General features: G+C 30.8%; 1 protein-coding gene across 1 annotated transcript; it reads left to right on the top strand.

The window, feature by feature from the left end:
* The first annotated feature begins 186 nt into the window (after positions 1–186).
* Positions 187–8,488, top strand: LOC143624606 (aspartate--tRNA ligase, chloroplastic/mitochondrial-like). Its single transcript, XM_077095193.1, has 14 exons — positions 187–215; positions 1,786–1,929; positions 2,013–2,122; positions 3,041–3,152; positions 4,098–4,169; positions 5,232–5,323; positions 5,404–5,524; positions 5,597–5,719; positions 6,266–6,461; positions 6,554–6,741; positions 6,822–6,992; positions 7,474–7,554; positions 7,684–7,741; positions 8,189–8,488. Exons 4-14 carry the CDS (start codon positions 3,072–3,074, stop codon positions 8,356–8,358), a joined length of 1,353 nt encoding a protein of 450 aa, XP_076951308.1. The 5' UTR covers positions 187–215; positions 1,786–1,929; positions 2,013–2,122; positions 3,041–3,071; the 3' UTR covers positions 8,359–8,488.
* The last annotated feature ends 7,147 nt before the right edge of the window (positions 8,489–15,635 follow it).

Genomic DNA, 15,635 nt, shown 5'->3' with positions numbered 1-15,635 from the left:
TGTATATTAAAGTTATTTTTTGTTTATGTATATCTACCAATGTGTAAAAATATAAATATAATTTAAAAAGTAAGAAAAATAAAACGAGGTTGCTCGAGCTTCTTACGAGCTGAGCTTGAGTTCAACATTTCATCTCATTAAGATAAACGATCTGGCTCGGTTTGGCTCGTTTACAACCATAGTGATATCTCAGAGACCATTCTGGAATTGTTCTGGTTTGGTTTATAACTTTCTATTCATTGTATGCATCTTCTTGATTTAAGCACAAGAGTCTTGACTTGAAACCAATAACTGATTCAATTATTGGTTTAATCAATTTCATGTTGGCGTTGCTTTTGAAAGATTCTGTGTTTTTTTGGGCGTGATTTTGTTGATATGTTACAGCACACTGATTTTTTGTAATGATCATGGTCAAACTGGTATCTACTAGGGGTGCAAACGAGCCGAGCTGCTCGCGAGCTACTCGAGATCGGCTCGTTAAAAAGCTCGATTGAGCTCGAGCCTGAGCTCAAGCCTTAAAAATAAGCTCGTTTAATAAACGAGGCCAAGCCCGAGCTTCATTTATTGAGATCGAGCCGGCTTGCAAGCCTAAACGAGCTTGTCATTTATATAATTTTTTTAAATATATATATAATAATTATTAATTAATATATATATATATAATGTTATAAAAAATAAATAAAAATAACTAAATAATATATATTATTTTACACATAAAATTAAAAGAGAAAAAGATATATAAAAATAATTATAATTATATAAAAAATAATTGAGCCCGAGCCGAGCTCGAGCTTCAAAATCTGCTCACGAGCCAAGCTCGAGCTCTGTATAAGTTAAACGAGTCGAGCTCGAGCCTAGTCGAGCTCGGGCTCGGCTCGGCTCGTTTGTGCCCCTGGTATCTACAGGCTGTTAGAAATGCTAGTGGCTTTGTGCTTGCTCGAAACTCGCTTGATTGTAAACGAGCTGGCTCGTTTAATTAATGCACGTATTCTAATATATATAATTTTAACCCAAAAGTATAAATTCTCTTGTGTATAAATTGGTTTTATATATTAACATTATTTGAAATTTGAAAGTAGTTTTATCATATTTTACATATAAATTTTTTATCATACACATATAAATCACAAGTTTACATGCGTGTATAATTTATGTAATAACAAAATTTACATGTGTAAAAAATTCATGGATATGTGTAAAAACTAATTTTCATAGTTGTGATCGTAAATATAAATATAAACAATGATAAAACTACACTCAAATAACATTAACACACAAATTTTTTTATAAAAAACGTTAGTTATTAAGAGTTCCTTAAAGTTCTTAAATAATTTAAGAGTTCTGTAATGATACTCATCCTATATATATATATATAATATATATATATGTGCGCACACACATATATTGTTTTTTATATATACTAATGTGTAAAAAAATAAACTTGTTTTTAAATAAACGAGCTAACTCGAGCTTGTTACGAGCCGGGCACGAGTTCAACAATGTCAGCTCGCTAAGATAAACGAGCCGAGCCGAGCTCAATCTTGGTTCGGCTTGTTACAACCCTACAATGGTATCTTCTAAGTTGGTTAAAGTATTGAAAAACTCAAATGAAATGAGTTGCAAGTTTACAATTTCGCATCAGTAGATGTAAGCACATAATAAAATTTTGTTTTATATAGTTCTATTGATTCATCATTTTCAATTTAAATCAGAGCATGCTATCATCTTGCTGTAGAATTAGATGCATGAATAAACGCTTATCGAATTTATAAAAAAATAAAACAGGTTACAACGCTTCCAAATGAATATCCAGAAGCTCATTCTATGGTGAATGACTTAAGACTTGAGTATGTAGTTTCTATACAAGGCGTTGTTCGGCTCCGTCCAAGTGACTCAGTTAATAAAAACATGAAGACTGGCATGATAGAGGTGGGACCGCTTGTGATTTAACCTCTTCAAAACTTTATCTTTATGCCTTCATTTTGTAATTTGATTGTCGATGTTTTATTCAGGTCACTGCACACCAAGTTCAAGTGTTGAATTCGGTGAAAGCTAAGTTGCCATTTTTGGTTACAAGTGCAGATGATGCAAAAGATTCTATTAAAGAGGAAATTCGCTTGAGGTAGCATTTTATTTGGGCAAACAAGTAATCGAACTTTCCGCTTATGAGCTACTCGAGGTTGGTTCACTAAAAGCTTGATCCAAGCTGAGCTTAAACGAGCTTGAGCCTAAAAATAAGATTGTTTAATAAACAAGTCTGAGCTTCACTTATCGAGCTCAAGCAGGCCTGCGATCCTAAACGAGCCTATTATTTTACAAAGTTTTTGTTTAAAATATTAACTATATATTTTTATATGATAATAATTATTATGTATAAGATTATGATAAAAATAACTAAATAGTGTATATTATGTGATATATAAAAGGTAAAATAAATAATAAACAAGCCGAGCTCGAGCTTGAAAAACTGGTTGTTAGTCGAGCTCGAGCTCTAGTAAGTTAAACGAGCTGAGCTCGGGCTCGGATCGTTTAAACTCGTAATTATTGCCATTACTTTTAAGGAGAATCTCGACAATATCCCTTTAGAGCGAAAAAGTTAATAAAATAGCCTTTGGAACTTTTAGAATTACCAATCAACAAGAGCACGGCAGGTTGTTATGGGGCAACGAGTTTTAATCTGACGGAGAAGATTTGATTATATGGCGCAACAAATTCAAAACGGTGCAGCAGATTAGAGGCTCCATGAATTAAAAAAATGATTCTTTTAAAATTAAAGCGTGGCTCAGGAGATTTTAATCGAGATTCTTAACCGTCAGTGTTTGCGACATGAGTCCTCATGTGATTGGTGAATATTATTGGAAATAAACCGTTAGTGTTTTCGTATTTTTAACAAGTCAAGTTTATTATCTTAACATCCTCAAATGGATATTTTCTTGATTTTTTTTTATTGTTATCGTATTATAGAGATTTCATTAAAGATGGTTTTTAGTTCATCTGGCTACTGTTTTTAGTTAAAAGCATTATTAATATTGATTTATAGATACCGTTGCCTTGATTTACGTCGACCATAAATGAGTTCCAACATAATGTTGCGACATCAAGTGGTGAAGCTCATGCGGAGGTATTTAGAAGATGTGCATGGTTTTGTGGAGGTATTTTTTATAACTTAATTTCAATTTTATTTAAGCACAAAATCAATCAATCAATCAATCATACCCAGTAAAATCCCACCGACAGCAGAGCTATAGGTAGGGTCTGGGGAGGGTGGGATGTAGGCACACCGTACCTCTATCCAAAGGAATAAAGAGGTGGCTTCCAGAGAGACCCTCGGCTCTAAGAACATGTGTATGAAGCAAAAAAAAAGGAAATCAAAGTTTAACAGTTATATAAAAAACTACTACTAATTATAATAATATTAATAAAAAGGTCACAGTTTAACCGCAATATAAAAGCTAATAATAATAATAATAAAATATGTAAGGGAAATACCATTATGGTATGTGACCTAAATAAGTTAAGTCTAAGCCCTAAGGTATTTAATTCTCTCTAAAAATCCTTAACTTTAATTCTACTTCTCCACGAATTCCTATCCTCAACCATGTCCTCGGAGAGGTTTAGGTCTATCAAATCATGCCTAATCCTCTCATCCCAAGTCAATTTCGGTCGTCCTCTACCCCTCCTCCCCTCTATAGTAATGTTTTCTACGGATCTAACAGGATTCGTCGTCTGTCTTCTCTTTACATGTCCAAACCATCTCAATCTCCACTCTCTTATCTTGTCTGCTATGTTCGCCACCCCTAATCTCTCGCGAAGCACAACGTTTCTTATTCTGTCTAGCCTTGTGTGCCCACACATCCAACGTAGCATTCTCATTTCTGCTACCTCCATCTTCCGCACTTGTGCCTTCTTGATGGCCCAACAATCTGTTCCATATAGCATTGTAGGTCTAACTGCCACCCTATAGAATTTTCCCTTCAGATTAGTCGGGAAACTCTTGTCCATATAGAATTTTCCCTTAAGCACAAAACATATGGCTTATTTAAAATGCTTTAGACACTATTTTGTTTTGTTCTGAAATCTTCATGGGTGTAAGGTAGATTGAGACTCCAATACTCTCAAGGTCAACTCCTGAAGGTGCTAGGGATTATTTGGTTCCATCAAGAGTTCAGGTAATTAAATTTGTATTATTCTACATTTTTAGCTAATTTTTCATATGCCCAATTAAATTTTTTGTGGTTATCCGCTATTTTTTTATATGCTCTTTTAAATATTTGGTTTAGTAATCATATCCAACTATATTAAAATCTCAGTTGCAATTAAATTGAAAAGTGCATTTTATATAAAAACATAAGAGAACTTACTTGTGAAACTGATAGGATTTCATTTTTAGCATAACTGGTGTAATTATAACACTTATCAATTACCGAATGCTACTTTTTATCATGCTAGTGTAATATTATGCTTTAGATTAGCAATTTCCATGTGCATCCAATAATTATACATAACTTATGGTTGAAATTAGAGCATGCTTTCATATGTGTTAGGCATGCACACACACACTTGAGAGAAGTACACGTTTTTATATGCTTTTCATTTTAGCAAAACATAAATTTGGTTTAACTCCAATGTATGCACTAAATCCTTACACCAACTTTTAAAGTAATTAATTTTGAATACACGTTGTAATTTAACCTAAAATAAGTTATTCTAATTGTAAAATAGTTGTTCAAAGTTTTGATATACTAGATTGCACATGACTTTGGCATCTAGCACTTAAACTTGCAATATATCTAAAAATTTGCCAAAAAAACAACTGAAAGTAGTATAAAAAATATCTAGATATTAAGAGTCTCTATTCATTGAGCATGATGCGAGATATATAGTGCTAGTGAACATGTCCATTAAAACACTTTAATTTGAAGTTATCTTGTTATTAAACATAAATGACAACATTGTTACAAAGTCGCATATGTAACACAAAGCATACGTTTTCTTTTCTGAACTGAAGTCTTTGTTATCATTAAAGTCATTCAAACTTACCTATAATTGTTCTTGAAATTTTCTTCGAACTTTATTTTAGACATCCTTTAGTCTCGTATAGCATACGCATGCCAAAGTTTTTTCAATGGGAAACAAACAGATTCTAGATAACTCATTGATATTTGAATTTATACAAAAATTTTATGTTATATATAATTGTATCCTGATTCACTCTAGTTCACTTTATGAAGCCAGGAACGTTCTACGCTTTGCCCCAAAGTCCACAATTATTCAAGCAAATGCTAATGGTCTCAGGTTTTGACAAATACTATCAAATAGCAAGGTAGCCTTTTTAACTATTTTCTTCTTACTAATTTTGATTTTATCTAGTTTTTAACTAATTCCGTCATTGTTTTGTTGCAGATGTTTTAGGGACGAAGATCTAAGGGCAGATAGACAACCTGAATTCACACAATTGGATATGGAGTTGGCTTTCACTCCTCTTGAAGATATGTTAAAGCTCAATGAAGAATTGATTAGAAAGGTTAGAAACACTTTTTTAAAAAATTGACTTCAAGTTTTATTGGATTTATTCTTTTTATATGTCCTGTTGCAGGTATTTCTAGATATTAAAGGAGTTGAGCTACCAAACCCGTTCCCGAGGCTTACATATGCTGAAGCAATGAACCGTTATGGCTCGGACCGACCAGATACGCGTTTTGATCTTGAACTCAAAGATGTAAATATCATGTCCAAAATGCGATGTTACTTTCTGCTCTATTTTTAAGTGTAAATCTGATTACCAAAAAAAAAAAAAAAAAGAAAACCAAACGTATTTTCTCATTTTTCTTGAAAAAGTTCAACATAATTTTGGTGTATAGAACCCTGCATATGTAAAAAAACATGAAAAAGTCACTCAACCAGTTTTTGCCGTATTAAAATCCCTACACTTGTCTAGAATGCATGCACTAGTGAAAACTGAAAAAAAGTATTTAAAACAATGAACTACTATTATATAATCTTATTTATACCAATTTAATGACGAGTCCTTATTTTGAATAATTTTTTCACAAGTAAACACATTATAGAAAAGCATACACTTTGCAAAATTGGGTTGGGGGACTTTTTCATGTTTTTTAAAAACTTTCTGTATTACTTTTATATGCCAAAATTATGCTTAGTGATTTCTTTTGTAAAAAATAATGAAGGGTTGCTTTTTATGATATAACTCTATTTTAATTAAAAAATATATGTAACCCTTATACTTTTATCATCTTAATTTCAGGTGTCTGATATTTTCGCAGATTCTTCTTTCAAAGTTTTCACGGACGCTATAAATAACGGAGGAATAGTAAAAGTATTATGCATCCCTTCGGGATCAAAATCTTTTTCCAACACTGCTCTTAAAAAAGGTGACATTGTTAGTGAAGCAATTAAATCCGGGGCCAAGGGTTTGCCATTTTTGAAGATCACGGAAGATGGTAATAATTAAATATTATACGGCATGCTCTTTTAAAGTCAATGCTTTTGTGTGCACCCATTGCCTTTTAGTCAACATATACTTTATTTGCAGGTCAACTTGAAGGGGTTCCTGCACTAACTTCAAGTTTGGATCCCACCAAGAAAGAATTGTTTTTGAAAAGATGTGAGGCGGGACCTGGTGACCTTATCTTGTTTGCAGTGGGTCCCGCTTCATCGGTCAACAAAACCCTAGACCGACTTAGGTTGTATGTTGCCAACATGTTGGGCTTGGTTGACCATGTAAGTTCTTATTGTAATACATTTTGACTTTTCTTCATATTATTCTGAAATGTTATTAATTGTTATTTTTATATGCACAGTCTAAGCATTCTATCTTGTGGGTAACGGATTTTCCAATGTTTGAATGGAATGATTCCGAGCAAAGGTTTGAGGCACTACACCACCCGTTTACTGCCCCTAATCCTGAAGACATGAGTGATCTTGCAACTGCTCGTGCCTTGGCTTATGACCTGGTCTACAATGGCGTTGAGGTACTTTTTTAGAAAGAGTAAGTGTATATTCGTAATTTTTGAATTATTTACACGGTTGATAGCTGTCGTTTACCCAAATATGTGTATTTTTAGTTTTTTATTATTTTAATATATGGGTATTTTAGTCATTTTAAATCTAGGTTTTTTTATTATAAAGGTTATTTTGGTCATTTTAAATAATTTAACAGAAAAGTCTAACGGCCATCCAAAAAATCACTGGACTAAACATGTAATTTTTGGAAACAACATGTTAAATCCATAACATGGATAAGTCACACGACTAACCATGTAATTAGTTCTATTATACATATTCATGTTTATAATATTGGACCCATAGGCGCGTCCATACTTCATAAGATGGACCCATAGTCACTTACTTTTTAAAATAAAACGATATGAATACGACCCACAAGATGAAATGCTGAGTTTTTTACAAGATGATTTTAAAAAGATTTAATTTTTAATTTGTTTTTTATTATAGATTGGTGGGGGAAGTTTGAGAATTTATCGGCGTGATGTCCAGCAGAAGGTTCTAGAAATAGTTGGCATTTCTCTTGAGCAGGTGAGAAGATACAGCTCATAGTGGTTGTATGTTGAACTCCTTTTTATATAAATAAGTTATTTAACTTTTTATCTTTTAAATTCTTTGATTGGCCGGCTTTTGATTACTAGGTTTTGTTTATATTTGCAGGCTGAAGCCAAGTTTGGTTATCTTCTAGAAGCTCTTGACATGGGTGCTCCTCCGCACGGTATGAAATCCCAAAATAAGTTATAAAAATGTTTGACTAATAAAGTCAAAATCAATAAAATATGTATGACGCATCTATTAAGACTGGAGATATGTTGTTGGCCAAAATCAGTACTATCAATATTGTTAATTCAAAACTAAATGATGGCTTATTTGGAGAAACGGGTACTTAGAGAAACAAGAAAAATCGAGACCGTTGACTTTTTAAGGTCAAATGGTTATTTTTCAACATTAAGATCGATTTAACAAAACTAAATCTTTCAAGAAATTACCGTTATTATCATGATAAAAACTTCACTTCTTAGTAATCGATCCAAATATACTGAAGTTTTCTGGCAAGATTATTGCCAATTTTGAATTTGAAACTCGGCATTGTTGACTTTGACAGTCAAATTGTATGATTTTTTTATTTGAAAATTTGACTTGATTAAATGAAAACGGTTTACAGGAGGAATCGCGTATGGATTGGATCGATTGGTGATGCTACTGAGTGGTAGCGCTTCAATAAGGGATGTGATTGCTTTCCCCAAAACCACAACCGCACAATGTGCTTTGACTCGTTCTCCTTCGGAGGTTGACCGGCAACAACTCAGAGACCTCTCTTATCGCCTCCAATAGACTCATGCCGTTTTGACCCGTGTTAAAAAGTATACATCAATTGTAATTTTGTCTTTAATATCAACGATAATTTTGTGTTTGTTAAGAGAACCATATTTTTCCAGGAATAAAAATATGCTACTTATTCATTTAAGAGATGACACAAGCAGTTTAGAGATTGTATTAAAAGCTTTTACATCTTCATTTCACTTGTTTTTGAGTTGATTGGTTTGATTAAATTAAGTGCTTTTAAGATTTAAGTGACTTGGTAGACATTGTTTGCCAACCACTGTTAATGGTAGTTGCCGTAAAAGGAATTTTATGTGTCATAAAACATTTTTTTAAATAATAAAAACAAGCATATTAACTTATGAACCCTCTTTGGATAAACACGGGTTGTTTCTTATTCGAGATTTGTTTTGAGATAAATTCAAATTCGTAAATTTATATAAGGCTTGTGTTGTGTCATAAATTATCACGGTTTTAATATGGTGTGTGGTTCTATATCTAGTTTTAAATATTATTCTATGGTTGTGTTTAACTTTCATCAATTTTTAATATTTTCATTATTGTCAGTTTGTCGTCAGACCAGACGTTTTAAGTTTCGAAATTTACATTATTACTCTTTTAGTTTAAGAGGGTAAGTGGGTAACTAGTCTTTTTTGTTTATTTCCTATAAAATAGCTGGATTTATTGTCCGAAATATAACATTATCTAAAAATGTTAATTAGTTTACTCATATATCCCAAAACTTAACCTAGGGTTCAAATTCTTTAAATATAAATAACTAATTTTAGAGCCCATGTCACACACGAGATAATTATTATCAAATTATAAAATTCTAAGTAAAACAAATAATTACATAGCGTATATGAAAAAAAAATGTATAAATTGATTTTATTTATATCACAAAATGATTTTTTTAAATGAACTTAATAAAAAAAATATCCGTACAAAATCGTACCCGAGAATGATTCTTTCTATTGAAAAATTCATTCTCGTTGTCATATATGTATAATTGAAAGAATTTTGGTTATGAACCAATTTCAAAAATAAGACTTCTCATACGATTGTAGTTCTAACTACTCAGCCTAAATACAAAAGAGGCGTTACCTTTATTGATATATTTATCAATTTACCACCCATCAAAGGAAAGTATGATATTAAATTCTAGCAATGGATGTTCTTAAAGAACTATGTTTTTCTGAGCTACACCATAAAAATGATTTTGATAAGTTTTAGAGGGTTTCTTTGCAACATAAAAAATAACATGTTAACCAATTCAATTTTTTGAATATTTTGTTTTATTTGAGCATAGTTTTGCATGACATGCTTCCCATATAATATTTTGATCACCATTGAAGGAAAAATTAATGTTGAAATAAGTATTTCAAATTTGATAAGAGTTAGAAGCATTGACAGGCATGGGGGGTGGCATGTCGAAAATGTTCGCAATCTTTTCTTTTTTAATAGTTGAGGAAAAAATAGTCAATTTGCCAAATCCTGAACCTTTTGATATTTCAAAAAATGCCCTTAAAAATAAACTTGAAACCCGAATTATGTTTAAAATTCTAACTTTCATATTTTTGATATTTTAAAGTCAACACTTTAAAGTCATAACAAATTTAACGATAAATCAATTTTGCATTCTCAAACTTTTAAAAATACTCAAAATTTTCATTCTTGACCCGTAACAAATTTTGACCCAAATGTAGTTAACTTGTACCAAACAATGTATTTACCAACTTTTGACCCATAAAATCAAATTTAACTTCCACAAAAAACCCGAAACAATTTTCATTTGGAAACATGATTTGTTGTTGATTTTTGGAATTCACCAAGTATTTTGAAATATATAGTAAAATAATATGTTAATATTTATATTTATAAAAATATATAGATATTATATAAATATAGTGTAAAAGGAAAGTGAATAATTATTGATTTATTACATATATTATGGTATATTAGTTTTGGAGGGAAAAAAATTATGAGAATTAACCAAAACATGACAAGTGTCTCATTTATTTTACTTTATTAGAATATAGGTAGATATTTACTAAATATTGCAAGTAAAAATTAAAGTGTTGAAGAAAAACCAATAAGGCCTTGAAAGGTACATCAACGCCTTATTGTTTGGGCAAGTCTACACTAGAGCAAGCCAGTCTAGCCATTACATTAAACCCTAAAATTGAGGCTGGTCTTCAACTTCACATTATGTGGTTGGAAGTTATTGACCAAACCTGATTAATTATTTTATTTGTTGGAGTTTAAACTTCCTTTTCTAAAATATATACAAAAGATTTTGATCTCAGGTTTTTAAAAAAGCTATTACGTTTTTATTTATTTTAGGTATATGTATAAAAGAAATTTTATGAAACAAGCTCATATATGAATCTAAAATTACATAGTAAAAACGAAAATCAGGGTAGAACTCTAGTGCAACAAACATGATCGCAAAATGTACTAGACTATGTGTTATTGTTTGGTTAGTTAGAGCATCATGTCGTTATATAGGCAGTTGATTTTAACTAACCAACTCAAAAGTAATTGTGACCGAAAAGGGTTAGTTAACCATATATATATATATATATAGGGTTAGGTTAAACTAAAAACCCACTTGAGTTGTGAAAACTCTAGAAACTCATTCTCAACCGCATGTTTTTAATTAAAGATTAAATCTTGTGTTTCACAATTAAAGTTAATAAAAAATGTTAACATAAATATAACTTTTTCTCTCTCCTAAAAACACATAAAAAAATTAGTAAAAAAATGTTAAAAAATAGCAAAACAATTTTTTTTTAATGTTTCGATGTTTTGTATTAAATGTTACAACGTATATTACATGTAACAAAAAAAAACGATGTTACATAGGGTTTTCGCGGGTTTTCACAACTCAAGTGGGTTTTCATTCTATATTTCCCCTATATATATATATATATATATATATATATATTATCTTGATCATGTGAGAACTTTTTGGAAATTGAGAACTATGAGAACCATTTTGGACCACAAAAAACCCAAAAATAAAAAAATCATAAAACAAAAAAAAACACAAAATTAAAAAAAGTAAAAAAAAAAAAACAAAGTTCTTATTTATCACCCCGGTTTCTAAAAAAAAAATTCTCGGTTTAGCTAAATTATACATATATGTATAATATGTACATATATGTACACACATATTTTTTTCCTATACACATATGTATAATTTAAGGTAAATGATAATATAAATATGTGTATATTACGTAACTAGAGATTAAATAAAAGTATACATATGTGTATAGGTATAATACGAATTAAAAAGAAAAAAAATAGGTTTTTTTATTATACATATATGTATAATATGTATACGCATGTTTTTTCCTATACACATATGTATAATTTAAGGTAAATAATAATGAACATATGTGTACATTACGTAACTAGAGATTAAATGAAAGTATACATATGTATATAGGTATAATACGAATTAAAAAGGGAAAAGAATTCGGTTTTTCTTTAATGAAACCGGAATGAAATATAAGAATTTTGGTATTTTTACTTTTTTAAAATTTTCGTTTTTTTTTTGTTTTATAATTTTTTAAATATTTTTTAGTGGTCTAAAATGGTTCTCAAAGTTCTCAAATTGCCAATGGTTCTCTTAGGATCCTTACCCTATATATATATATATATATATATATATATATATATATATATAGGGGGCGGTTAACGTACACTAATACATTATCGTAAATTACGTACGCGACACTTCTAGGCGTTGATTTCAATTTCACGTGGTGGCATAAAATGTAAATAACGCAAATCTCTTATCACGATCTAATTCTTCGATTCAACTTACTCATCGAGCGTGATTCGAATTGCATATCAAATTAACCGTAATTCAAACCTGAAAATTGGCTAGATACGATCGATTTGGGCAAATTAAAATTACGATCGGCAAAAATATTCTGAGTATAACGAATCAGTTAAACGTTCAGTTAGCCAACTTAAATTATTACGTTCAAGTAATACGTTCGGCAGTGGGAGTGAGGGATTAGGGAAAATTGCAGGCGAAGATTGACTTGACGAAATAATACGTTCAATTACAGGTTAATTTCTCAAAAAGGTTAGCATACCAAGTTTTTAAAGAAAAATCAAGTGATATGTTAAATGAATTATTGACAAAAAAAAATAAAAAAAATAGCATTGAACTTAAAATTTCATAACATGAACCAGAATTGCCCTCAACCCGATTATTACGTTCAAGTATATTACCCAATACGTTCAATCAAGTGATACGTTCAAAGTATATCACCTAATACGTTCAAGTATATCACCCACCACCTAACCAACAACCCAATTATTACGTGTAGACGACGGTACCGTCAAGTAAATTATTACACTCAAGTAATACGTTCAATTGCCCTCAATTAATACTCTTTTACTAATACGTTCAAGTAATACGTTCAATTTATCAATTACCCTCAATTAATACTCTTTAACTAATACGTACAATTAAAACTACAATTAAAACTAGAATTTTGATTCAAATTTAAGTGAGTTATTGGCACATGTACTTTTAAATTAGAACGTTTTAACTTTTAACCAATTTGAATGTCCTTTAGGTGACTTTTATCCCACCTGATTTGTAATTATTTTTCATATGAATGAATTAAAGCACCAGGTAGGCAACTATCTAACCACGATTAAGACCTGCAGTTGAAGAAATATTGATTATTTATCCTCATCAATATGCAAATAATCAAGATTCATTATTATATAATAAAGATCCAATAAAGAAATATACCTTCAATTGGTAGAAAATCAGACGCAAAGTAACTTCCGAGATTATATTCTCTAAGAGATTATACGTTCTAAGTAATACGTCTCAAACTAATACGTTCAAGTAATACACTCAATTGATACCATGCTCAGGTTGACACCAAAACCAAAAAAACTTATTAATGATTTCACAAATCAATGTAAAAAGCGAAACAGATTCACGAACAAACTAATACGTTCACTTTTGAATTTCAATTAGATTTTGTTTTTGATTTGGGTAGGCAATTTTGGAATACAGGTCCGATTTTTATCGACGATTTAGAAAGACGAATTGATTCACGATCGCGTTCTTAAAATTCTGCCACCAGTGTGATTGCATACGGTTGATTGGGGAGAAGTTGAATTGAAGTAATTTACGATTTTGCCACAACGTGTTTTTTGAAATCAACGTCGAATTAAGTCGCGTACGTAATGTACGATAAAGGATTATTGTATTTTATCCTTTATCTATATATATATATATATAGGAGAATGTTATCCTAAAAATAAGTAGTTTCCTAGGAAGAGTATGAATAAATCATAGCCATTGGATCATGTTAATCAATGGTTGAGATTTAAAATTACCAAAAACCTACATAGTTTCCTAGAATTATTCTTTTACAATAGGTTTTAATGCCAAATGTTAAAAATCTATTGATTCATACCATTTCTAGAAAACTCTTTATTATTATTTGAACCATTTTCTATGTATATATATATATATATAGGGATAAGTTATTGTAAAAAGACAATGTTTCCTAGGAATGGTAAGAAAAATTATGGGCCATTAGATTAGGGGATCCAAGGGTTGAGATTTAAAATTACCAAAAACCGACATAGTTTCCTAAAATTGTTCTTTAACCATAATTTATAATGCCACATGTCAAAAAATTATTGGTTCTTACCATTTTTAGGAAACTCTTTATTCTTATTTGAACTATTTTATATATAGGGGTGGGTTCTAGTGAAAACTCCTCTTAAAGAGAAAACTTAAAAACTCCTAAAAAACTATTTTTAACTTTAAAAAAAAAAAATTTTGAAGTTTTTTTTTCCCATTATTCTTATATGTTGTTATTGGTTCCAAAAAAAAAAAAACTTGTCGGTAACCTCGTCGGTATAGTACACATGTGTAATAGTGTGCATTGTATATATGCAAAAGTGTTTGTATTGCATATAATACAACACTATTGCACATGTTTGATACACACCATTGTATATATGCAATATAAGACTAATACACACATCGAATACACATTAGTACGTATGTGTAATACAACATTAACGCACATGTGCACCACATCGACTTTTATTTTGTTATTTTTTCCATATAATACAACACTACTACACATATACAATACACAAATATTGAATATATGCAATAAAACACTATTAAACTCAAAAATACATAGTAATACACATGTGTAATACAACGGTATCGCACAGTAATACGTATGTGCATTACAACGGTTTTTTTTTTATTTTTTTTATATTTTTCAAGTGAAATATTAGAAAATATAAGAATAATAGCTAAAACAGAATTTTGAAATATTTTTTATTTTTAATTAAAAATAATTTTTTAGAAGTTTTTAAATTTTCTTTCTAAAGGTGAGTTTTCTCTTCATCCTTTCCATTTATATATATATATATATATATATATATATATATATATATATATATATATATATATATATTGTGTTTCTAAAAGGATAATTAGCTAAAATGAGGGTGGATCCCATCTCTTTGTGCCCTCCAGGGTGTTAGTGAATTGGCGAGAAGGGGAGTATGAAAGACTGAAAGTGGCGCATGGGGTGTGCTATAGATTGTAGCATCGATTTTGGGTGATGTGGCAAATCCTCGTAGACAACCTTGGTCATCCTATGATCCATGCACAATCCATACCTAGCCGAAATTCCAACCTCTAATCGGATGGATCAAACAACTTGAGATGAGTCTTGTCATTAGTCTTAACAAATATTATTATTATTACTTAAAATTAATTTCTTTAAAATAATACACTTATCATCACAAATAAATATTATTAATGAAGAAACACTAACCGGACCCCGGACAGATTACTGGTAACCTGGGGGTTAGGTAGATGTTCCCACGAGGGGTTAGACCCTTGGAAGATGGTTCTTCTGATAACCTGCAAAACAGACACCGTGAGCTCGTCACTGAGAAGGGGGGGGGGGTTCCTCCTTGTGACCACCCTCCGGCGTGAGAATCAGACTAGATTGCTCTTTAAATATAAAAGTATATTAAGAGATTGCTAGAGCAGATATCAGGTATAATATGATGATAATGTGATAAGATATGATAATGTAATGTAATAATGTGTTTAGATGATCATACCATTTGGGGTATTTATAGCCGAAGGTAGGTTTCCAAGGAGGTATGGCCGGCTGCTACAGTGTTCCTGTTCATCAACAGTAGCCTACGCACGTGCCCTGCTGGTAGTTGGTGTGTAGGCAGCGGCTGATAGTGACCAGGCCTAC

This window comes from Bidens hawaiensis, unplaced genomic scaffold, assembly GCF_021521415.1.
Source record: "Bidens hawaiensis isolate Kalapana, Puna unplaced genomic scaffold, B.hawaiensis_p1.1 tig00003902_1, whole genome shotgun sequence".
Taxonomy (NCBI): Eukaryota; Viridiplantae; Streptophyta; class Magnoliopsida; order Asterales; family Asteraceae; genus Bidens; species Bidens hawaiensis.
Note: the sequence above shows the minus strand (reverse complement) of the source record. Positions and strands in the feature narration are given on the sequence as shown.

Excerpts from the sequence above, each read along its gene's own strand:
- LOC143624606 (XM_077095193.1), top strand. The coding sequence starts at position 3,072 with ATGAGTTCCAACATAATGTTGCGACATCAAGTGGTGAAGCTCATGCGG. Across the intron at positions 5,720-6,265 it reads TTGATCTTGAACTCAAAGAT|GTGTCTGATATTTTCGCAGA; the intron begins GTAAATATCATG and ends TCTTAATTTCAG. Across the intron at positions 7,555-7,683 it reads TTGGCATTTCTCTTGAGCAG|GCTGAAGCCAAGTTTGGTTA; the intron begins GTGAGAAGATAC and ends TTATATTTGCAG.